General features: G+C 40.8%; 4 protein-coding genes across 11 annotated transcripts in view; 2 read left to right on the forward strand and 2 right to left on the reverse strand.

The window, feature by feature from the left end:
- Nucleotides 1-16: 16 nt before the first annotated feature.
- Nucleotides 17-3,866, reverse strand: surf2 (surfeit 2). Of its 2 annotated transcripts, XM_051938933.1 has the most exons (7): nt 3,457-3,855; nt 2,592-2,787; nt 2,241-2,392; nt 1,955-2,058; nt 932-1,117; nt 529-671; nt 17-396 (listed from the first exon to the last, which is right to left on the reverse strand). In XM_051938933.1, the coding sequence occupies exons 2-7, from the start codon at nt 2,664-2,666 to the stop codon at nt 307-309; spliced, it is 750 nt and encodes a 249-aa protein (XP_051794893.1). In that variant the 5' UTR covers nt 2,667-2,787; nt 3,457-3,855; the 3' UTR covers nt 17-306. The 2 variants fall into 2 exon arrangements, with proteins under 2 accessions (XP_051794893.1, XP_022053668.1); XM_022197976.2 differs by lacking the exon at nt 2,592-2,787 and having other exon boundaries at nt 3,457-3,866.
- Nucleotides 3,867-4,168: 302 nt separating this feature from the next.
- On the forward strand, nt 4,169-7,331 carry bbln (bublin coiled coil protein). The gene is made up of 2 exons (XM_022197978.2): nt 4,169-4,530; nt 6,165-7,331. The coding sequence occupies exons 1-2, from the start codon at nt 4,452-4,454 to the stop codon at nt 6,419-6,421; spliced, it is 336 nt and encodes a 111-aa protein (XP_022053670.1). The 5' UTR covers nt 4,169-4,451; the 3' UTR covers nt 6,422-7,331.
- Nucleotides 7,178-16,732, reverse strand: ciz1a (cdkn1a interacting zinc finger protein 1a). Its single transcript, XM_022197975.2, has 16 exons — nt 16,547-16,732; nt 15,831-16,060; nt 14,546-14,673; nt 14,218-14,435; nt 13,348-13,471; nt 13,068-13,155; nt 12,717-12,826; nt 12,499-12,578; nt 12,178-12,384; nt 11,937-12,067; nt 11,498-11,591; nt 11,252-11,356; nt 11,003-11,143; nt 10,786-10,864; nt 10,575-10,696; nt 7,178-10,278 (listed from the first exon to the last, which is right to left on the reverse strand). The coding sequence occupies exons 2-16, from the start codon at nt 15,983-15,985 to the stop codon at nt 9,751-9,753; spliced, it is 2,310 nt and encodes a 769-aa protein (XP_022053667.2). The 5' UTR covers nt 15,986-16,060; nt 16,547-16,732; the 3' UTR covers nt 7,178-9,750.
- Nucleotides 16,733-18,857: 2,125 nt separating this feature from the next.
- dnm1a (dynamin 1a) overlaps nt 18,858-24,605 on the forward strand; it is a 63,286-nt gene continuing 57,538 nt past the window's right edge. For 6 of the 7 annotated variants that reach the window (XM_022197965.2, XM_022197972.2, XM_051938931.1 and 3 more), the window contains exon 1: nt 18,858-19,295. In XM_022197965.2, coding sequence (XP_022053657.1) covers nt 19,135-19,295 — 161 coding nt within the window. In that variant the 5' untranslated portion in view covers nt 18,858-19,134. The remainder of the gene's footprint in view (nt 19,296-24,605) is intronic. The other variant, XM_022197970.2, reaches the window with a different exon arrangement.

The following is a 24,605-nucleotide window of genomic DNA, read 5'->3' on the forward strand; positions in this document are numbered from 1 at the left end:
AAAACAACAGACAATGTTTGCAAATCCAAATGGAGCTGTATTTTACACTGGTGCATTTGACTGCAAACCAGACATCAGGGCTTATCCAGTCCAAATGATGTGTAAACTTTCACAACCCTTTTTTGCATGTCATGTAAACCAGCTTCGTTGGAACTGTGCAACATGACAACATGGAAAATAGAAAGCCTTTGTCAGAAATCACAAACATCCGTGGTGATGGATGCTCAAAGTTCTTAGACACCAAAATGACACTCCTGCATGTGTATTGACAGATATAAAAATACTGTACAGATATGCTTTTGGATTTTATTTTCCATTTCGCACTTTTCCTTGTTTCTTGCGCCCTGATTTCCAATTGTTATTTCGGAATTTCTTCTGAAAACCGCCGCCTTGAACCTGAAAGACAAGCAAAAACATCGATCAATGACACATTCCACATCAACTCTGCATAAACAAGATTTCATTTCTGCTAACTTTTATCACCAATTTTGACTTTAATACATCATTTAATATGTATATTCTACAGACCTTTTTGCGCTTCTGCACCACCTGCTTCTCCACCTCCATTTCCTCCTCCTCATCGTCCTCATCTGTTTGGAAATCATCTTCCTCCTCATCCTTTTCACCCTCCATACTTTCTTCTGCTGGGTTTTTTAAACTGAACATAGAAGCTGTGGGAACATAGAACACAGTGTTACAGCACTGAGTAAAACTGACCAATCTGTATGTGAATATCCAGACTAATGAAGAGCCAAGTTCTAAAGCTCTAACAGCCACATAGACAGTATATTTATTAAACAGTAAATTCACTTGTGTGCTATTTTGCCTGATTACACCCTGAACAGTTTTGGACCTCTTTGATATACAGTTGAATGTCCTGATAATAAAAATCAACAGAGAAATCTAAATGGTGTGTGCGAGGGATACTGACGAGGATAGAGGTCACTCATGCTGTCTTCTGAGTCACTGTGATCCTCTTCACTGGACGACGGTTCCCACAAGTCGTTTCCACGTTTCGAGGGCTTCCCCCGACTGACCTCCTCTCTGGTGTCTTTGGGTCTTTTCTGTTTCAGTCTGGCAGGAACGTATTCAATCCCCTGTTTCACACAGTCTTCATCTGGATCAGACATAAAGCAGACATGTCAGTAATCAAGCTGACAGCGTGCCCTGACAAAAACTCAGGTATCTTATATGGATTTTTACAGTTTTGAAAATAAATATTAAATCATTGAGACCACTGTTTTTGCCTCTTCCACTGCAGGTCTTGAAGGATTCATATTAGGTTTTCCTTTTATGGTTGGTAACCAAGATGGCTGTCTTTTCATCATTTTGCGATTTTTTTAGGCATTTTTAGTTAGAATTGTTTGAATTTTCTGTTGACTATGCATATACAGTTTTTTTGGACAAAATAATAGTGATAAAAAATATTTTATCGACCATTTTGTGTGAATTGTGAAATGTTTGTAGCTTCAACATATTTTTAAGCCTAATTAACTGCATATATTGAATTACAAGACTTTTTATGACTTTTAGAAGACCATTCAAACTAAAATTCAAACTAAATTATCATTATTTATGGCCTGTTGTGTCTCGTAATTTTTTTCAAACCCATATGTAAGTCAATGTTTCATCATTTAATAATGAACAGCAACAGACATCGAAATTCATCAGGATGAAATTAAACGTTGGTTATTTCAGCTACGTGTACTTTACTGCAATCTGCATATTTGTGAGCACAGCAAAATCATAAAATATGTCCGAGTACGTTAGTGAGACCAGACTAAAAATGATTGTGTTCAGCATAAAAATGATAGTATCATCTGTTTCATCAGATAGCTTTGATTTCCTTCCTGAACGGTATAACTGGGTTTTGCATAACATCCTCAGTGCTCAAATGGCAAAACATAAGTAGCCTATGAGAAAGTGCATGCATGCAGATGAGGGATTCACTGACATTTAGAGAGGCCTTTCTTGAAACGTTTTCCATTAACATGTCTTAGGACGTGGTGCGGCTGTCGGTTGAGATGTCGGAGGGTCAGCTTACAGAAGAGCTGATTGCTAGAAAACAGACAAGAAACATCAGAAAGTACATTAGAAAGTGCTGTATACTCACTCAAATTCAGTCACTTTGTTAAAAAAATTTGAGGCAATTAATTGACAAATACACTACTATAATGACAAATCAAAGCAGGGTGAGTTTTAATACAGAACCACTTCTGGTCAACTAAAAACCTCCTTACGGTTGCTTTGTGCTTGGAACAATGTGTGGCTCATATTGGCTATAGTTGAACTCTGCTGCTGCACTCAGTTTCTCATATTTCTTCCCTGTTGTGAACTTCTGTAGCTCCGTCAGGTTGCAAGGAAACTCGTGGCCGTTCAGAGTGCATTTGATCTGGAGATAAGAGAATAAAAATGATACGGGTGGTGGATATAATGTTGTAGTTTAGCTTGGTGCGGCAGTAAAAGTGGCAATCATTTAATCGAGTTCAACACATCTAGTCATCACAACAGCTTTATCAGGTACATTAGCATACAGCTAGCATCACAATGTAAGGCTACAAGGGCTTTCCTTGTGTAATTTGCTCGCTGACCTTTTTAGCATCCGTAAGCTGAAGAAACGGGTGATTAAGAAGAAAAGCTTTGAGGTCCGCAGGTAATTCATCCATAGCTTAGAAACTCTTCGAAACAGGACATATAGCGTGTTGATCAGATTACCCCCCTAACAGGAAACTGTCCACACGTGAGTTGACTGAGCAGACTGTTTGATGAATGATATGGCGCCACCCACTGATCAAAGCAAGGAAAGGCAGCTTAGACAAAGCGATCAAGTTTTATCCTATCATCGTGGCACTCTTCACACAAGCCTTTGATTGAATCAGTATTAAAGAAAAACAAGTAGAAGCTTTCAGTAGTGCTAGCAGGGAAACCAATGAGATAAACTGAGCAAACGCGTGTAAATCTGTACACCATAAACCAGAGACAAATCAGTGTATTTAAATCTGCACAGAAGTGGCTCTAAATGCGGTAATTTTCAGCCACAGTGCAAGAATAAACGTTAATAGGCTCAAGTCAAGTGAGAGACAGCAGATCCGATTTGTGGCACTGGCAGCGAGCAGTGACACTTTTTGTGGCACTGCTGCGGTGCCACGGTTAATGCCACTGTGCAGTGACACTTTTTGTGGCACCGCGCCGGATGCCACGGTTAATGCCACTGTTTGGGCGAGATGCCACTGCTGCAGTGACAGTTTTTGTGGCACCGCCGCGGTGCCACGGTTAATGCCACTGTGGAGTGACAGTTTTTGTGGCATCGCAGAGGTGCCACAGTTAATGCCACCGTTTGGGCGAGATGCCACTGCCGCAGCGGCATTTCCAGTGGCCTCTGGAGATGCCAGTAGAGATGCCACGGTTAATGCCACTGTTTAGGGAACATGCCACGGTTAATACCAGTACTTTTACCGCTGTTTGGGCGAGATGCCATGGTTTATTCAGCTGTCCGAGGGAGATGCCATCAGGGGTGAAAGTAAGCCGGAACGGTCCGGAACTGCGTACCGGCAAAAGATCTGGTGGCGGAACGCAGTTCCGGGAAAAGATCTGCTGGCGGTACGCCGCTCTTCCACCGGTATCTATGGGTACGCCGATACGCCGCTTGGCCTGCCTGCTATCCATAGATATCGACCGGAGTTCAGTCAGCAGTACGTGAGTGCGCATGCGTGTCTACTTCCGTAACACAGCGATAGGCTAAGTCAAGTGCGGATGCTTCGGTGCCACAAAAAGTGTCACTGCTAGTGGCACAAACAGTGGCATTAACCGTGGCATCCGGCGGTGCCACAAAAAGTGTCACTGCTAGCTGCCAGTGCCACAAATCGGTCTTGCCCCTACTGGGTCAAGTGTTCAGCCAGCTGACTGTCAGTTTCTAGTCAAAGAGGTTGTTGAAGGAAGATAGCTCACTCTACTAGTATTTAGCGAAACCATAAATACAGATTACAAGTAAACTGTAGAAGTTATTAAATTAAGAATCTGGGCCATTCTCGAAAACGGGCATTAGTAATTTAAAATAATACAGATTTGCAAATCCCCTGTGGTGTAAAATTGAACATATTTTTACTCATCTAGCCACGTCATAATCTGCACATAGTGAGACATCTTGCTTTGACGTAAACCTCCGCATACGTTCTCCCAGAATTCATTGGTGCAATAAATAAATACTTGACGTTTGCTAACATGTCAAGCTAGCTGACTTGGAGCTTCTCCCGAGTATTGTTTCTGAAAATAACGTTAAACTAGACCCTAGATAGCAGATATATTGTTAATTTTGATTAATTTGAACAGCTTCTCGTACAGAGCCTGTACTAATGCTAGTTAGCTAGCTGGCTAGCTTGACAGTATAACAGGAGCGCTATACAACGTAACTGTTTTTTGTCACAAACTTAAAAAGCTTGAATATTTAAATAATGTCTGGACCAAATGGAGATCCAAACATCTGCGCTGACGATGGTATCATCGACGATGAGGATGAATTTGGTGAAGAAGGTAACGAGCGTTTGTCCATTCATTGTGATAGATGTTTATAATTACTGCAGTAAAAGATTAAGTCATGATGTCTGATTGTTGGTGATGTTGGTCTACTGTATGTCTGCTCGAGTAAAAAATCTAAAGAGATGTCATTTAGAATAGATAACATCAGCACTACTATCTTTCCACCTTTCAACTGAAGACCCTCATTCAAATCAACAAACTAAACTCAACTGCAGAAATAAGAAGAATAAGAAATCTGTTTAAAAAATCAACATCAAGCTACTGGTATATGCTGGTAATTAATTTACGATGCAGCATTAATCCACATTTGCGTTCTCTTTTGTGTATTTTCCCATGTTTTTGTGCTACTTGTCTGTTTTATTCATCTACAATTCAAATCAGTCAGTTACTGATAGTCATTGGAAGTCAAAATGGGTCATTTTGACAGCATTAATCCAGTCTATGTTAGATTTTACTGTAGTTTGACATGTGTAACTGTACACAGTAAATCTGCTACTATGACACAGACAAACCTGAACTTGGAAAAGAAGGTAATGTGTTCTCTGCTAATTATTACTGCAGTTAATGAGGAAGTTAGCCTGAAAACTAAATTCAGTGCACCACTCCAGTGCTTAGAGTTGAAATAGTGTAGTGGGCTCATGAGATATCTGGTTGAAATGTTCATTTAACTAGATTTCTTCAATGTAGTTCTACTGTCTACTATCCGTTTCCATCCATCCATCCTCTATACACCGCTTTATCCTCATTAGGGTCGCGGGAGCCTATCCCAGCTGACTCGGGCGAAGGCAGGGGACACCCAGGACAGGTCGCCAGTCCGTCGCAGGGCTACATACACAGACGAACACTCACACTCACATTCACACCTACGGGCAATTTAGAGTACTCAATTAACCTCAGCATATTTTTGGACTGTGGGAGGAAGCCGGAGTACCCGGAGAAAACCCACGCATGCTCAGGGAGAACATGCAAACTCCATGCAGAAAGATCACAGGCCCACCCCGGGATTCGAACTAGGGATCTTCTTGCTGCAAGGCGAAAGTGCTAACCACTACGCCACTGAGCAGCCCTACTATCCGTTTGAATAAAATAATTATATGCATACATCATAGGACAGGTAGCATCAGTGCTGCTGAGGACCTTCATCAGATCCCCCCAAAAAACTCATCCGTTCAATACTGTAGAAATAAATAATATATGAAATGTGTTAGGGCCGTAGTCAGCCAGACACTTGGATGTCTGGAACTGCAACTGTCAATTATCACAGCTCTGGATAGACATAACCAACAACATGGCTGCTTCACCAAGCCCTTCAGGAACAGTAGGACAACATTTCACAAGCTTTACAACATCAACAACCAATGCAACTTTATGCATTATAGATGTATAATTCTTTAGTAACTTGTGATTTCTTGTCTGACTCCATTCTTCATCTGCCTGTTATCATCTCCAAAATAGTGCATACTTCTGTTTCATTTTGTCTGTAACAAATACAGACAAAATGTACTAAAATATTAAACTCTGCCTTTATGTTTTTGTCCATTATATATCTTTTAGTGTGTTTACTCTGGGATAGAAGCTCTTCACGTAGCCTGACAGAACCGACTATTCTCTCTGCTGCTCATCCACAGAGTACATTGCCGTCAACTCGATGCTAGATCAGATCAACTCCTATCTCGACGACCTTGAAGAGCGCAACGACGCGCTTAATGGCAAACTGCATGAACTGCTGGAGTCAAATCGGCAGGCTCGTCTAGACTTCAGGGCCCAGCTGCTGAGCTCCAACGACCAGGAAGACTGTCCTGCAGGTGGTGACGCCTCCTCACCCAGCAACGAAGACCCGAACAAGGATGACGAAGGCTCACAAATGACTGACAAGAACGAGTAGGTCAGCGGGTTGACTTCCATAAGAAGCAGGGATAGAAATATTTATGACTGACCTCTGTGTGTTGGACTAGTGACCTCTAAACTGCAGTCATGTCTGTCCGATTCATCCGTCAATTTACACGGCAGTTCTTCCTTGGTGAATTGTGCTGATGTGTCGCTCCTGAGTAGATTACAGCAGCTTCTCCTACAAGCTGGACATCACTGTTACTTAGCGTTCCATCGCAGACCTGAGAAAATTAAAGTCAAATGTGGTGCAAAGTAAACAAAAAAAATGCTCACTTGTGTCCAGAAACTTGTTCAGGTTAATGCAGGAGATCAAAATCACATCAAATCAAACAGAGAGAAAGAGATTTTTTTCAAAAGGCAATAAAAAATGCAGATATACTTATTTGAAAAAAAAAAAAGCTCAAATTACAGAATTTGTACTGGGATTAGTCGGCTCTTAAAAATGTTTGATCTAAATAATAGGTTTTTCCTTTTCTGGAGCAAGATATTTGAATGCCCTTGATTAGATTTCTGGATTTATTCAAGATGTATTTAATGTTTGCTTTGGCTTTGTAAAAGCTTTATTCGCTTTAACTACTGTACTGTCCCAAAAGTGAATCTGCATCATTCCTGATGTCTCAGTGTATTGTAATGTTTGATTCAGCTACTTGTTGTGTTCCTGTTTAAGATAAGTTTAAAAGGTGTCTGTAAATCTTAAACTATGAGATATATATATATATATATATATATATAAAATGAAGTCAACAAAGTGTGGGAATTGTCAGACATTTTAATATAAATTAAGATGACTCCCAAACAGAAAACAAACATCCAAAAATACATTAAACTTCCAGCAGTTAGAAAACATCACCTGTTTGTTCATCTCAATTTGTCAGTAGCTGAATAAAAATACAATAAGAAACATACAGATTTGTTTGAAATTATCCTTTACATGTCCTTTTTCCTCTCCTGCTCCATTCGGTTTCAGAGCTTAAAAGTACACTTCAGATCATGTCTTGTTCCTTCAGAACTCAAAACGATACTAACCATGTGACAGTCGCCACCATGAGAGTTGCTACATGTGTCACCCAGTTTAAAATATCCTTCTCTTACACGGAGCATGAAACGTTTCCAGAACAGCACACTGGTCGCGCAAGAGGAAGTGACACATCCCAATTCACATCCCTGTGATCTCAGAGATGCCACAATCAAATCTATTTTCTGTAACCGGGAACATCTACTGTATGTTACTGGTGCTTAAAATCAAGAGTTGAAAGTTTGCAAGGATTCTTTACACTTAGAGAATTTTCTTCGAAAGAAATTTCAGACCATTAACTCAAATGTGTTTCCCTCCGTCCAGTGTATAGCAACTTAAATAACCTTCAATGAGAGGGAAAACAAAGAAAACTGGAGTCAAATAAACACCCTTAACAATATTGTGTTGTGAATGAATGTAAAAGCATTTTAAGTCCATTGAAATGTGAAAAAAACAAAACCTCCCACAGGCATGTGACACCAAATGTGACTTTGCATGAAACCTCTGCGGTGCCGGCATGATCCATTCTATGCAAATGCTTCTATATGTATGGATTCTGAGCTTGAAGCAGCCTAAACCTTCCAAGTGTCAAAATACGCAATATGCAGACACCAAGGGAGTAGCTCGTAAGTAGTAATAGCAGAGGCCTTCTATTTTTTGATTCAGAGATGCAGATAAAGCTGTCTGCTGCTGGTCTTTTAAGAGCCCCTTTGACATTTTAAGAATACACAATCAGACTGTTTCATATGACTGTCTGCAGATTGCGTAGAAAAAACTCCCCACACCTTTGCTATTGGAGATATTAGGGCAATAAAATGTGTGCAGAACTGTTTGTAAATGAAAATGCAACAGCAGCTGACAACCTTATGCCCCAAACACCACAACATCAACTCGAACCCAAAATGTCAACAACTAATTAAAACAAAAAGATAAAATGCCCTGAACCACACCGTGATCAGACTCAAGAATCAGCGTTTCTCAACACTCAGGCCAATGTACCATTTTAACATTTTATCAAAAAAAAATTTAAAACCAAAAGATGTCACCTGCCCAAACATTTAATTTAGTTACATTCTACATTTCAGCTCGCTAAAAGCGTGTGCTACGTGGTTAGCGATGTGGAAAATGTCTCCACTTTACCATCAGTAGAGTCTTCTACACTTGAAGGTTACATTAACAATCATCTACCTAGCAGGAGAACTAGCAAAAGCTGACGATGAGCCCTCATCAAACGTCCTGATCCTCGAGGATAGCAGGGTGGAAAATTAACATTTGGGTGAACCAGTCACAGAACATCTACAAGTTAGCATTCTTTCTGAAACTCAGCAACGTTTAAAATCTGCTTTATTAGGAGCAGAGCATTTATACATTTAAACCGAAAAAATAAAAATGCTGATTTATCCACATCCATGTATTTAGAAAATTCATGTCAAACCACATTTGTAATTCTGGCTATAAATTAAAATTGTATTCCGCTTGCGTGATTTGTAAATACTATGCCCTAATTTCACACTACATACTACTTGTATACACCATAAAGTACACTGTAGGATACAGCATACGTGCCACATGATACTGTTTTTTGCAGTGAGAACACAAAACACTATGAGCTCTGAGGTTGTATTTCAGTGCAGTGGTGCTTTTTGTGAAATGCTAATTATATGAAGAAAATGATCCAATATCACCGCATGTGAAACTGACTTTGATATGATGCAAGCTACACTTCAAAATGTTTACCCAAGAATGTAATAGTTTGGCTCTGGGAAGTTCAAATATAATTGTTTAAAACCACAAATATGATTTATTGGTATGTGTGCATTAAAAGCTACCCACAACCTGCGCAGATGTAGTACGTAGTGTGAAACTAAGACACGGCATTTTTCATTATGCACGGAGCTTCTCCTGGGCAACATAACTGCAATTTCTCCTGATTGGGAAATACTGAAAAGAAAAGGCTTAGTTTAGACCGGATGCACGTACTTCATAAGGTGGAGGTTGGCAGACACAAAGACGCACCCGTTTCCAACTCGGATCCTTACCAAAAATCAATGCTAACCTGCATTTCATAGCTATTAATTTCCCATGCTGGGAGAGCAGTTCACATGAAGTCCTGTTCCACTGTGATTCACCAGTCAGAGTATTCCTAATTGTAGGCGTGCGTTTAGTTCTGACTTTCCAGCATGGAGAGAGGTTGGGCTGTTGACTTCTTGGTCTCTGGTCCTTGAAAGCACCTCATCACGTAAACTCACATCCTGTCCTGTGGCTGTGATTGTACCAGGTTTCTTTCCCTTCTACATCAAATCTTGGACTCAGCGTTTGTTCGCGGCTCTCCCTGACCTGCGTTTAGGTGTGGCTTTTGCCTTCCCAGTGCCAATATTTTTACGTGGGCCAGCAGGAGCTTCCTTCTCTTCCTCTTCATTAGCCCCCTGCTCGGGAGCTCCTGGCTCTGAGTTTGCCTCCTCAGCGCTGCCAGCGGGCGGCTCAGCAGGACTCTCCTGAGCCGAAGACACCTGGGATGCATTCTGTTCGTCCTCGTGATGGAGGCTGAGGTCTTGGTCTGCGTCGCTAGTGCTGGTTGCTGAGACGGAGGTGGAATCCTGTGAGGTCAGTTCTGGTTCCGCTTGCTGGTTTTCTTTCTGCACTTTCAGTCGAGTGAGCGTGATGGTGGGGTGCTTGGAGCTTGTGTCTGTCGCTAAACCTGCATCATCCGAGAGCAGATTTTCATCTGAACAGTCTGTGGTGGTGTCTGTTGAAGGCCTGAGGCTGGCTGCAGCTTGGAGAGATTCTCCGGAGGACTCAACAGCTTCACCTTTTTGACTTACTACCACTCTGTAGCTCTGAGAAACAAAAGCAGAAAAACACTGCGGTAAAGCTACAGAATACACTTCAAAACATATTTCTTTTCCAGTAGATTAATGGACACACTGGCCATTTAAGAGCACAGGTATACTTGGATTGAGCATTATGTAATTAATAAAATGGATATATCTCTTCTATGCTTAACATCAACATCAATCTAGTCAAGGTTGAATTCCTTCAACAAGTACTATTTTCCGTTTATTTTCATTTGGACTACAGGTATTTAGTCATATTAGCTGCCCACTAAATGACAGTGAAGACATTAAAAGCTCACCTTTAGGTTCTCAAAGTGCTTCAGTGATTTGCAGTGGGTGTGTGGTGCAGAGGATTCAAAGTTGAAAAACTTGTTGCAGAGTCTGCAGATAAAACCTGATACTGGAACCAAAAAACTGGACCCTGTAATTAAAGAAATCAGAGTTTCATCACATGTGTTACATCACAAAAACCAGCTGCAATCAGTGAAAGATCAGGAGTTGGTCACGGACCATAGACTGTGTCAGGATCATACTGCTCATCACTGCACATGTCGTTTAGAGTCACTTCTTTCAGGGAGGACCAGCCATCCTGCAGCAGTAAAAGAGGTACTTTATAAACTTGATATTTAACTTCACAGAATGTGGGGTTGTAATTTAATTTCAATCAAATATAAATGTTGTAATTATCTCTTTGAAAGAAATTTCAAATACACTGTAAGCACATCACCTGTCTGTCTCCTTGGTCTCCTTCAATACTCTGTCTTTCCTCTGCTTCCTCCATCTCATTTCCTTCCTCCTCTTCTAATGAAAAGCCATCAGTATCCAGGGCAGTCAGCTTGGCCAAGGCCTCACAGCCCGTTTCCTGGAGCTGTTAAACAGAAACAAATACAATGATGAAGCTGCATTTCATTTTCACCTTTAAAGAACACTTGCTGATGCATAAGTCAAGAAGATAAAACACAGATATGTTTTCTACCTTCTGTCTGTGCTCCTGCGACTGCAAGTGCTCTAAAAACATCTGAGAGTTCTTGAAGCGCTTCTTGCAGATTGAGCAGGACGACATGTCTATTCTACTGGCAAGCTGTGGAGAGGCAGAGTGACAGCGGATTCTCAATAGAGCAACAAAAAAAGCAGTTTTTCCAAAACATTTTGCAATATCCCTTGAACTCATGTGCACTGTGCAAATGTGCTTATTCTGTAGTAAAAAGTGAGCAGCATTTACTTTGTGCTCCTCTGTGCGATGGTGGTCCGTGATGCTACAGGTGAAGTGAGTGTGACAGGTGGCACACCAGCGCTTCGAATCAGATTTTTTCTCCCTGCAGAGAGCACAGACCAACATTAGTCATAAAGACCATGATCTCTTTTTAAAACACTCCCTCCGTGTTTCTAACCCTCTGAACCCTGAGTGGTTTCTCTGCGTTTCCTGCTGCTGTAATATTTTTACTAACTGTGGGCTAATTTTTCACAACATAAAGTCCAGCACTTCTATGGATTAAGTAGAACCATGGCTGAAAGTACACAACTCAAAATGTTTCATTAGCTGTAGTACACCAAAGTTCTAATATCATAAATCATAAGTCAAGAAAAAAAAACATAACTTTATTTGATTACTTATTTTGCAGTGAACCAATATGGACAACATTGATGCATTTCAAACTGACCCATCTTTGTTTGCTCCCTGTAGAGACTCCTGCACTCGTGGCAGCAGGGTGACCAAGCAGGCGTTGCTCATGTGTTGGATCTCCATCATCCTTTGCTGGTGGGAAATGCTATTCATATGACTCCTGAAGTTCTACAAAAAAACAGAGGAGAGAACATTAAAGGCAGAAGTAGAGAGTTATGGATTTAATTTGGAACTTCTTGCATGCACTATCTACAAAAACGATGACCTGTTCAACCTACTTGCTGGTTGTGGCAGGTAATGCTGCATAGGTAGCAGTAGAACTTGTTTGAGCCGTCTGATACACCCTCCTCTTCTTCATCCTGGTTGTCTGGTGATGCCAAAGAGGCATCTTTGTCCTGTGAAGCCTCTTCTGCTGGTAAATTAACCTGCTGGTGATCTTCAGTCTGTCTGCCAGAGGGTGATGGGGCCGACAAACAGCTATGCATCTACAGAGAGGATGTCAGACATAAATATAAATTTAGCAAACACTGCTCACTGACATGCAACCTAATATGAATTAGTGTTGTTTGCAGTAGTTAGTTACACAAAAATCCTCTCACCTCAACAGCTCTCATCTCCTCTATGGCCTCAACAACATCTGATCCCCCTGTGGAGCCTCCGTCCTCCAGAGCAGTGCAGTCTAGGAAAAGGTCAGGGGACAGAAACATGCAGTAGGTGTTCATATGAACTGCGATTAGCTAATTGTCACCATGTGGATGAACTTTTAGGATTTTTGGGACATGAAAGATCTATTTTTATTAGGTTTGTGTTTTTTTACCTTCAGGCTGAGGGTCCTCTGTGTTGTTACACTCTGAGGAAAGAACTTCCCCATCTGTATCTGGAATAGTGATAGTCTCAACAGAACACTGTTCTTTGGGTCCCTCTGACCTGAAAGAAAAAAAAAAAGGCACAAAGATCAAGGATTTGTAACTAAGCAATAAGCATTTCTGTCTAGCAAGGTTTCCACAGTGCTTTCTTTAATTCTATAACCTTAAATGTCTCTATTGGTGGAAAACATCCACAGCATCCACTGTTTTTACTTTCTGATTAGGTATTTGTTACTTCCACAGATTACAGATTTTCTGAGACATAAAGTTCAACTACTAGCAATAAAGTATGGTTCCCCCACCCCTCTGTCCTTTGCCTCTTCACTACAGGTTCTCCAAGTTGTTCCTCAGAGTTCTTAGTGAGCTCTTCCACTCCTCCCACAGCACCATCTGTGGGCAGAAAACGCAACACCAAAGGTAGAAACACACAAAAGAGTATTTATCACTAATCTTATCCAGGTGTGTATTCTTCAGTACTTAAGTGTACAAATTAAGTAACAGCGTTTAGCTCATGCCATTTCCTGTCAAGTTCCCCTCCCAAACAATAAACATGTTTCAGTCGTGGCTGAATCGCAGCTCTACCTGTCTGAGTCTTGTCAGTAGCTTCATCACTGGTGCTGCTGCATGCTGCTGGCTGGTCGTCTGTGCTGCCTGCTGCCATCTGCTCACTGTCTCTCTTCCTGTCTGGCTGGCGAGCTGCAGCGTCCTGCACACAGAGACAGATAACAAATAACGTACATTAAATACACATTCACATAAATTACAGCTTCTTATAAAGCACAAGATACAGTGGATTTTAATTCTACATCTAAAATCAAAATAACTCTGTTTTATACAAGAAGATGACAAAGAATTTACTATTGCATCTGTAGGTTAGATAATTTGTGCTGAGCTCCTTTTATTTAATCAGATCAGCTAAAACCATCTGACAGCTCCATTGGTTCTGATTTACTTTATTCATTCAATTCAACTGAGGACATTAAAATAAACACTTAATGTATCCTGCTCTAATGAAAGTCTGATTCATTTGTTTACCATTTCCTCAATCAACTGTGATTATTATGAAAAACGGTCCTCTCAATTAGCCAAAACCCCAAATCCACAAATTTACTTGTATTTATGTTAAAAAATTTAAATATTTATATCTGAGAAGTTAAAACTGAATAATTTAGGCATATTTCCTTAAAGCAATCAAATAAATGAAGTAATTCTTCCACTGTTGCCCACCAAAGATTTAAAACATAATAAACTATTCTGGTCCTTTTGGGTGACCCATCCCTGCATTAAAGAGATATTTAAATCAAACCATTATGAAAATTTACCCGAATCGACAAAAACACTCCGAGTGCTTCTGACTGCATTTGCCAGTTGCTCATTCACTGTGAATCATATCAGCTGGAGAGAAAACCTCTACACAGCTTCTAGTTATCATAATGATGCTGTTTTAATTACGGTGTTAAAGGTGGAAGAGGCAGACGGAGCTGTGGTGGTGATGGTGTTGTTGTTGTAGTAGCGAGGGTGTGGGTGAAAGGGCCGTGCAGCTGGGAAACCCATCATCGGAGACTTGATGGCCATGCCCATGGGAACGGGCCCAAGCAGGGACGATCTGGCTCCTGCAGCGAAGAACTGTCTGAACTGCTGCCCGCCCATTCCAAAGCCCCGCATGTTACCTGCATGATAGCGAGGCATAAAAGGAGATGAATGCTTAAAAAAAAAAAAAAAAAAAAAAGAACCCAACAACAATATCTATGAGACCGTGTTTATATAATCTAAAGTGTACCCTGCATCTGTTGCATGAGTATGGCGCCCTGCAGCATAGGATTGGGGGCGATGATGGTTGTCTGGGTAGCCTGGCAGAGATTGACCATCCTAGGAGGAGGGGCTGTCTGAGGAGGAACGGGAAGGGCTCTGGGTAACAAACACAGAAAAGAAAATAGACATATGGCATTATTTTACAAGGCATTCATTTCACGCACATCCATAATGTTTTGCAATGAGCTAGCATCCTTATCTTAAAAATACTGAATGGAAAACAAAATGAAACTTTTACTTGAGACGGACACATGCACATAGACGTTTGCACCAAATGCAAGTGGAAGCTGCTACTAAAATTATTTCACAATATGAGTAATATTCACATGTTCTCTTGTTTCCTCACGCTTGTATTCTGAAGTTGTCAGCTCTAACATAGACTACATAGCCTTTATCAGAAGCCATCTTCCTTCCAAATCAGTACAAAGCAAACAAGTTATTAATGGCACTCAATGAACATGACAAAAAAATGACAATTATAATGATGATGAAAACATCTCTCAAATTAAGTCCAATGCAGAATATTTCTAAAGTGCTGAACTAAATGAGAATAATAAAATAAAGTGGTTCCAAATAACAACAATTTGGTTTCCTAAATGGTTAAAGTCAATACGACCAAATGTCTGTACAGATTCTCAGTCACCTAGTAATCGTAATCCTAGGCAAATATGACCAAATGAACAAACACTTAGGGAGGAGCACCTAATAAAAACAGAGACACAGCATTGAAAGTCATTATGATAAAACCAAATTGGCTGCAACTGTTGTTCATCCTCAGTAAAAAGGACAATGAAGACAATGAGGACATGCCTTCTGAGGTTGAATGAGGATTAAAAATGGAGGAATAAATTCTAACAGCTAACTTGACACAAACCCACGCTTCTTTAGCTTTAACTACAGGCGACTGAATTAGGCTCTGACTTTGTTTGCAATAGTTGTCAGTGCCAGGAGGTCTGAACAAAGGTGATGCGATTATGTTTTTGGTCTGAAGCCAGAAATCTTTCAACAGCGTTTTATAATAACAGGCAGTTTGTAAACACTACCACAGGGCAGGGCAGATAACAGAGCATGGCAGAAGTTTAACTTATAATACATATGTCGTACAGTTTCATACTAAATCTAATGTCTGAAACCATAAACGTAGTTTTTGTAGGTGGTGTGGTGACAGGGCCTCTGGCTCGGGCACCACCGGTTAGCACATCTGTGATCTGGAGGGCCCTGCGTAATCCCCGGTCTAGCGTTAGCAGGCTTACCGCGGCGTCTGGTGGTGATGGGGGACATGGTGTCCCGGAGGCGGCTGTGGCGGAGGAGGAGGCGGGGGCTGCTGCTGGAAAAGTTGCTGTAGCTGCCGCAGGTGCTGGTGAAACTGTTGCTGTTGTTGCTGCTGATGGATGTGTGGATTGAACATCACGGTCTGTTTTCCTCCGCTTCGTTGCACCGACTTGTCAGACCCGCAGGTGTGAGGTGCCAACGTCTGACGCCGCTGCAAAGATGACAACCCCAAACCGGAGGAAGAACATAGCTTGTGTGACATCGTGCCATGCTGTCAGAATAACTCAATGCCGAAAAGACATACCGACTAACAGATAGCACCTCTTGAGACAACAGGTCGCTCTCGTATTTCATGATTACAATTGGCTAATGTTAGCAACTGAGCTAACAATAATTTACTTTTGTGGTTTGCTAGGTTGACTTTATTTCCCTTACCTAGCCAATATTAGGACGACTACAGTGTGTTAGCCACTGTTTTTTTCTGGCAAAAGAGAAGAGTGTTGTTCCAAAAACACAAGAAGCATTAATTCTGAATTTGTAAATAAAGTACAGCTACACCTGCCATGAAATCAACGAAGCTAATGTTTCATTAGCCGCCGCGCTGTTATTGAACCCAGCGAGTTAGCTTAGCCTAGCATCAATTAGCTAGCCCACACATAAACCGGACGCGCCTCCTCAGGAACTTTCTCCATTTTACCTTAAACCTCCAGCAGTTTTTGCCACGGACTTCTCAAAGCGGAAAGCGGCGACGTGTGCAGTTTGTTTGACTGAAATCCTCGCTCGGAGTTAAATACTCGTTGTCACGGCCGCGGTGCAACTCGCATAAAGCAGAAACCCAAACCTGCTGAAACCGGTGGACGCTGCCCCCTAACGGCCGTCTGAAGACTGGCTTCCTGCTTAATAGGCAGCACTTTCAGCTAATGTTGGTTCATTCATTTTGATTGGAAATGAGTGTTTCTTTCTCAAACATTTAACGAACGTTTACAGCTTTATGGCTCTACATTTTGCAACTGCAAAACCTGCCAACTATTATCAAACAGTAGTGGTGGAAGAAGTATTGAGATTCTTTGCTAAAGTACTAATAAAACTACCAATACAGCAATGCAAAACCCCCAAAAAACTAAAAACCAAAAAATGAATATAAAAATGCTCCTTAAGATGAAGTACCTGAGTATCAGCACAAAATGTATTGAAAGTATTATAGTAAAATAAAAACATAAGGTTTTGTCTCTTATGTTACCATATGTGACCTGATTAGATCATTAATAGTAAATAAGAGGCATCAGTTACTGTTGTAGCTGCTGCAGGGGAGGCTAATTTCAGCTATTTTATATGCAGTTTTATATAAAAGGACAACAGAGACATCTGAGGAGTCATCAGATGAATATTGGCAAAACAAAGCATTGATATTTCAGATTAAACTTTTCAGTTTATGGACTTAATCTCTAATCTTAATTTCTGGTGAGATATTGGATCACTTGAACATTTATTAAGATGAGAACCTGTGAGAGGTTTAGAGTGAAAATTTGATGAAGTTGTTTCGAACTCATAGACCCTGTTTACACATGACTTTTTCTAAAATGTTAGAGGCCAAACAGGATGGAAACAACTGGTTTAATCTTGAATTCAGTTCAGCTGAGTTTTGTCATATTGCACCAGGCACTTTAAAAAACAAAGATGAAAACACATTATTATTATTATTTTCTTTTCTTACTCGATAATGAATTAGGGCTTTGGCGGAGTTATGTGACGGTCAGTGTTGGTTTGTCTGTCTGTCTGTCTGTCTGCCTGTCTTTTAGCAACATTATTCAAAACTGGCCTAATGGATATGGATGAAATTTTCAGGGAACATCAGAAATGACACAAGGACTACCTTGTTCGATTTTGGCAGTGATGTGGCTTATAGTCTGGATCCACAGATTTTTAAAAAAGATTTCCGCCGTTGGAAATGATACGACTGAGCAGCCTTGGCGGAGTACTGTGCTCTCTGAGTGCTTTTCTAGTTATTATTATTATTGTAAAGGGAAGCCCAACAAATCCAAAGGTTTCCTTTGCGCAAGCTCTTTGGTAAAGGTGCAGATTTGTTTTTTTTAATGGGAAGGAACCTATGGAACAAACAGACCCAATGAGGACGTCATCTGCATCAAGTGAGTACAATAGAACAGATTAGAATAGAATATCCTTAATTAGTCCAACAAGGGGAAATTTGCAACATCACAGCAGCAAAAGTGACAAAAAAACAAGAGAAAACATATATAAATTAAAGACATAATATATACACTATATATATAAAATCTAGATAAGAAAAACTGAAGAACACAAGGATATTAACAACACAAGTTTAAGAATATATACTCAAGTGAATTGCACATTCATAGTAAATATTTGTAGAATTATACACAATTAGTGACAAGTAGCATAAAAATCAGTATTTTAAATAGATTTCCTTTGTTAAATGAGAGATTTTACAACACAAATATGTTTTCATCAGTGTATAAGTCTTTAATCTATCTATCTATCTATCTATCTATCTATCTATCTATCATTTAATAGTTTTTACACATGCAAATATAACTAGGCACATTGAATTACACACTATCTCATTTAGCATTAGGACTAAAAAATGTGTTTTAATTATGGATAATGATTCTATTTTTGTGAGATTTAAAAGAAAGTTTTGGTTTTTTTAGTGTTGTACAATTTGTAAATATGTATATACATATTTATACATGTGTAGGTTATGGAGTCAGGGTCCAACATCTCGCATGGTGCTGCACCACAGACAGCTCTATACACATTTAAGTTAAGAACTGGATGATAACTTTCCCATACGCACTTCTCTAATTGCAATTCAGAGGCTCATGTTTGGGAAAAAAACAACAGCTATTTGACAGCCTGCACAGATGAAGCGCCCCAGTGTCACCCCCCAGCGGTGCGTGAGGAGAACTGCAGGGATCTCCCGAGAAAATACGAGAGATCCTCCTCCTCCTCCTCCTCCTCCTCCTCCTCCTCCCCCCTGCGGTGTTTGGAGAGGAGTGTGGCGGAGAGAGTCCTACAGCTGAGGTGATCTGACACACCGAGGAGGCGCCGTCAATGAGGGAGCGAGCGGAGGAGTGAGCCGGTCTGTGCGCAAAAAACAAAAAACCAAAACAAAAAAAAAAAACGCCCGAGGGTGGCGAGGAGGGACGAAGAGGAAAATACATACTTAAATATATAAAAAGAAGTAAATAAACCCTTCTCTGCTCTGACAAGGAGGACAGCTCTTCTTCCTCTTGCAGCGCAAAGATGGGGAACCGGGGAATGGAGGATTTGATTCCTCTGGTGAACCGCATGCAGGATGCATTCTCCGCCATCGGACAAAACGCAAACCTGGACCTGCCGCAGATCGCCGTGGTGGGCGGCCAGAGTGCGGGGAAGAGCTCGGTGCTGGAGAACTTCGTGGGGAAGTAAGTAGCTTTTTTCCCCCCTCTCTCCCCCATCCAGGCTGCAGTGGTGGATGTCGGTGCGCCCCGGTGCATCACGCAAGCGGCCGCAGAAACGTTCATTTTACGCGTCCCCATCCCCCTTCCTGGCAGGTTTAAACCCACCGCACAGGCTTCCCTTGAGCAGTTTTCTCCCTTTCTACCTCTGCATTCCTCCGTGAACGCAGCTCCAAGGCAAGCAGATTATTTGCCTAGGCCTGCATAAATCCCCAGTGAAGTTTATCTGTTAACTACTGCATGATGCATTCAGGAACCACTTATTCCCCTTTAAGTAACTTGGAATCTAACAAGAAAACCCACATCTGCTTATAAGGGTTCAGTAAGTGTACAAAGTTCCTCAATTTGGTGTTAAGAAAACATTTTCCACACATTTTTATCCCCATAAATCTCATGTCAGGCATGCCAGAGGAGGCAGGGTCAGTTTGGATGCTGACTTCCTGCAACAGCAGATACAGTTACAGGCTGCTGCTTGGTGGATGTGTTGTTTTTCTAGCAGGGCTACCATTTTGTTGCCCAAAGGCTATTTAATCCTGAGCAGGCAAGGGTGCAAAATGATGCTTGCTGTGAGGTTTCAGTCTTGCAAATGTGCACTTTTTGCATTCGGCCAGTGCTGAATGCAAATGTGCACTTTTTGCATTCGGCCAGTGCTGACGGCGACTGTGATGATGATAGAAAACAAAACAAGAGGAACAAATGTGATTTGTTATGCTGCAGTGTGACCTTGCAATGAGAGAGTCCACCTGAGCTTTGAGCCCTTCCAGCTCAGCTCATCCATCTGTCTGCCAGTGCTTATAATGCTGTAAGTGAAGCTTACTGTGTGCAGGCAGCAGCTCTGGTGCCGCTATTTGTTAGTCAGCTCTGCATTCTCTGTATTTCACTTGATCTGAATTTTTTTTTTTTTTGGAGTGATGGTTTCACAGATGTTTAATCCCGTGTGCACGGAGCGTGTGATTCAGCAGTATTTCCTGCGTAGGCAAGGTCAGAGTGTAGGCATACTGTGGCTCCAAGCCAACTCAACCCCCCCTGCACTGAACAAGGCCTGCGTATTCCACGACAAAATGCTGTTTAACCCGCTGCAGGGGGAAAGATCAGTTTATCCAGCACCCGATTTGAGATTTGTAACTGATCCATCACTCTCTGGTAGATCTACAGGTCTACCACAGTTCACCACATGGCCACTAATCCTCATCTTAACTGGTAGTAAGCGAGGCACGCCTACTGTTTACATGTCACAGGAGTCTACCGGTGATGTTGTTGTAGAGCAGTTTTGTGGTGAATGCTGTGTCCACCCACTGCCATCTGGGATTTTAAGAAAGAACACTGTTGGATTCACAATGGACAGTTAAAAAAAAAAATCACCGCCCACAGATTTTTTTTTAAATTTACAATTCTCTCAGTAACTTTTCATATCTGTAAATTAACTTCTGCTCCTATTTAACTCCATATGAGCAGCTAAATTATCTCAAATATCATCCATACCTGCCATAAACATAATTAGAAAAGCAGCTTTTTGACAGCATCTTATATTCACTTTTCTAATTTGTTTTACAGCCTTGTTTTAATATCTTTTTTGAGTAATTAGTGCTATTAAGTCGGTCTCTATGCTCATTATTGCACCATGCTGTGTTGCACTCAGTCTGCTGTAGTCATAGAAACAGCTTGCGCCTAATTATCCTCCCTTACCGAAGGGACCCAGTGAGTTGGATTGACGGAAAGACTTAAACATCATTACGAGGAAAAGTGTCAAACAGGCGATTTGTTCACGTGTCAGTCAGACCTGCAGTCTTTGCCGTCTTGTAACAGCGAACAGATTGCAAAGTAGCACCCTGCAGCGTTTATGTATGCGTTAATGTGTTCGCTCTCCCCGTCCAGCTGCAGTGACGTCGCTCAGGTCCTCCCATCCTCCTGCTCCTCCAGCCTTCCACCTCCCCCAGCGACCCATTGTGCTCGCGTTATCAGCCTCAACCAATGCACACTTACAATACTGTGTGTGTTTACATGTGACAAGGCGTCTTTTTTTCCCCATCTCTGTCTTCCTTTTTGTGTTTCTAATCCGTTCACATCGATTCCTCTCAGAAAGTCTTTTATTCTGGTAATCGTTCTGGCTGTCATTAAGCTGCTTTCGATTTTATACTGCTTTTTCCAATAGAAATAAACAGCAGCGTGGTTGATTTTATTACTCTCCCATACTGCAGGCTTTGTCCTCCCTCTATCTGGTTTTGCAGCTTAAGATTAGCCCAGACAGTCAATACCAAAGTATAGGAGACGTACAAATGGCAGTTGGAATGCAGTTATTTCAGTTCTGCCGCACATTTAGCTCTATAACAACTTCAAAAGCAGAGACACATTTGTGCAAAAAGTAGCAACTGCAGAATCCAAAAACCCTGCTGTAAGGAGCTTTGTTCACTTTTCCTCACAGGTGGATTAAATTTGCTGTTGCATGTCTAGCAGGTGTGACTCAGGGACAAGGGCAGCCAAAAGCTGTTGAGATGTGTCGCGCTGATGCCATGAGAGAACATCTAAGGATACTAATCGAATCTGTCTGCTCCCCTTTATCGTCTGCCCTTTGCTGTTTTTTTTAATCCTGCCTTCATAATGCGTCTTTCTTGCAGAGAGCAGCTGTTGTCTTTCGTGTTTACGCTGCTCGTTTAGCTATATGTCATCGCAGTTAAACCTTTCAGCATTTTGTGTCTCTTCATCTGAATTCAACTCGAACGGTAGTGTGTTGACATAATCTAGAAAACTCCAAAATAGAGGAGGGAAAGTGCTGAACTAAATTTAAATTGGTTCCAACAATTTTATAATGTCACACAATGGCATAATTTGTTGATATTTTTGAAAAATTTTCTTGTACAGTGACAGGCAAAGAAGCATTTAACTGCTTTTAGGTGCTAGTGAATAGAAAAAAATAGCAATTCATTCAACTAAAAGACAATTTATGGATATGTCTATGTGGCAGCATGAAGATATTTTCATTATTGTTTAATCTGTAGGTTATTTTGACAATAAATTTATTGTTTAATCTATAAAATGTTGCAAAAAAAAGAGATAAATTCCACCTCAGCTCCACAGATATTCAAAGAGATAAGTGAGAAATAGCATCATATTCTCATCATTTAGCAGCTGAAATGACTAAATATGTGTCTTTTCTTTTGATGACAGACTTTAGTAATAATAACTTAGTTGTCAGAATATTGTAGATATGCTATTTGTTGTGTGCCACACCTGTACATACCTGCCAAACATCCCTTTCTGTAAGCTCTGCATCCTCAGGTCATGTCGCATTTCTAGCCTGCATTTGGCAATAAAAAAGACATTTCTTGAATACAAATTCAAACCCAACCGTTGTTTCCCGTTTGTGGCAGTCACCCAGTCAGTACTTTAGACTCCCATGAGTCCAATTATCATAGACAAAGGAAAGAGCCAAACACATGCAGTGCCAGCTGGGTGAAACCTGCTAGTGCACAGTCATTGTGGATGTGGGGCTGAATTCAGTATTATTAAAAGCAGAGTGACAATTTATCTAAAAATGAGACTCCTTTATTTACTTTTTTGTCCATTTGGCATATTGAAAGGAAAGAGATGCATCACATTGAATTTTGCAGGTAAAAGGTGATCAGAAAGTCAAAAGGCTTCAGGTGTGCGTGGAAAATTTTGTCATGATGCAGATCTTTTTCTTGAAATGTGAGTTGCTTCTGGAGGTTTGGATTCCCAAAGGAGTCGACACACGTGTTAACATGTCGAATCTGTCATGCAGCACAGTGTTTGCTTCCATGTGCTGCTTTAAAGCTCAGTTAGTTTCGAGGATATTCACAAAAGCTCAAGTGCAAGTTTTGGTTCAGGAACTAGTTTCAGGACCACGGACAGCTCTTCCGAAAACCAGCTTGCGGTTGAATCAGTACAGCGACCGAATCTTTTAAAACACATGAAATGCTGCATATATCATCGCCAGGGAGGATTGCTTTTCAATTCATTATGGAAGATTAAATTGCATCACCTCAGTTCACCGTCACTGTGGTGGATTATGAAATCAACATTGGGAATTACACCTTAGTCTTTCTGTTCCTGCTTTTTTAGAACAAAAAGTATTTCAGGGTTGGATTAAAAAGATTTTGCAGTGCCCCCCTGCACAAATATGCTCATTTTAAGATTTATTGTATAGGATAAAGTGGCAGATTAATAGCTGATTGTAGCAAACAAATACAGAAATGAGAAAAACGCTGTTCTGTCCCGGGATACGCTCAATCCCACGAGGATTTTGTGGCTGTCGACTTTTTCTGTCAGTGAAGGGCTGCTGGTGCTAGCAGACATATAAAAATGCAACACTGAGGATTTTTACTCTCCCTGCTGCCATCACTGCTCCAACCCCCACACTGAGATTAAGCCTATGATATATGGCTGGTTTCGCGTATTACATAACAGCGAGAGGGCTGGAAGTGTTCTGATGAGTAGCAGCAGGACACGATACTGTAGCTCCATTATCGCCTTTATTCTGCTCAAATAAAAGCACGAGGAGGAGGCAGTGAAACAGAAACGCAGAGAAAGATGGTCCTTCACAGAAGTACAGAATGATTAGAGGAGATTCAGTGTCCCATATGCTGCGTGGTTTCTCTCCTGGTAGTTCTTTCAGTTTTCTGGCAGCTGAAGTTTATTTGGATTCCCTCAGACTTGAAATGTTTGTGAGGATTTGGTCTCACTTACGGCAACTCAGATCAATCTTGTGGTAACATTTTAGACTATAAACTTATATTTAACTTAAAATGAAGACGTTTGTGCCTGTTCCAGGTCAGTGTAAGTATATAGTATACCGAATTTGTAATTGTCAAGGGGAAATATATTGTTTTGAATGGATCTCTGTTAGTTTTCCATGCATTTACATTTCAGTAATTCTTTTATGCATAATCTCCAATAATCAGCATTTGCTTATAAACTCAATAGGCTACAGCGAAAATAACTCCCTGGGTCTGTCTTTAATAATGAATAAATGAATGAGTCAGTAGACAAATAAATAGACTCTACTCTCTATGATTGACGCTCTAGCTGTGGCTAACAATTATCTGAATTTGTTATTTGCTCTATAAAATGTCAGAAAGAAAGTAACTTGCTTGTTTTATCTAGTCAACTCTTTACATACTGCCAATGAAAGTGGCAAATTCCCACGCCTTCCCAACTGAGAAGCTGGAAGTAGGTGGTATTTTTTGTGAAAATGACTTAGCATTGAATAGAAACTGATCGACTAATAATTTCAGCTCTAGTTAGTATCAAATAATGTGC

This window comes from Acanthochromis polyacanthus, chromosome 18 (genome assembly GCF_021347895.1).
Source record: "Acanthochromis polyacanthus isolate Apoly-LR-REF ecotype Palm Island chromosome 18, KAUST_Apoly_ChrSc, whole genome shotgun sequence".
In the NCBI taxonomy this organism is placed as follows: Eukaryota; Metazoa; Chordata; class Actinopteri; family Pomacentridae; genus Acanthochromis; species Acanthochromis polyacanthus.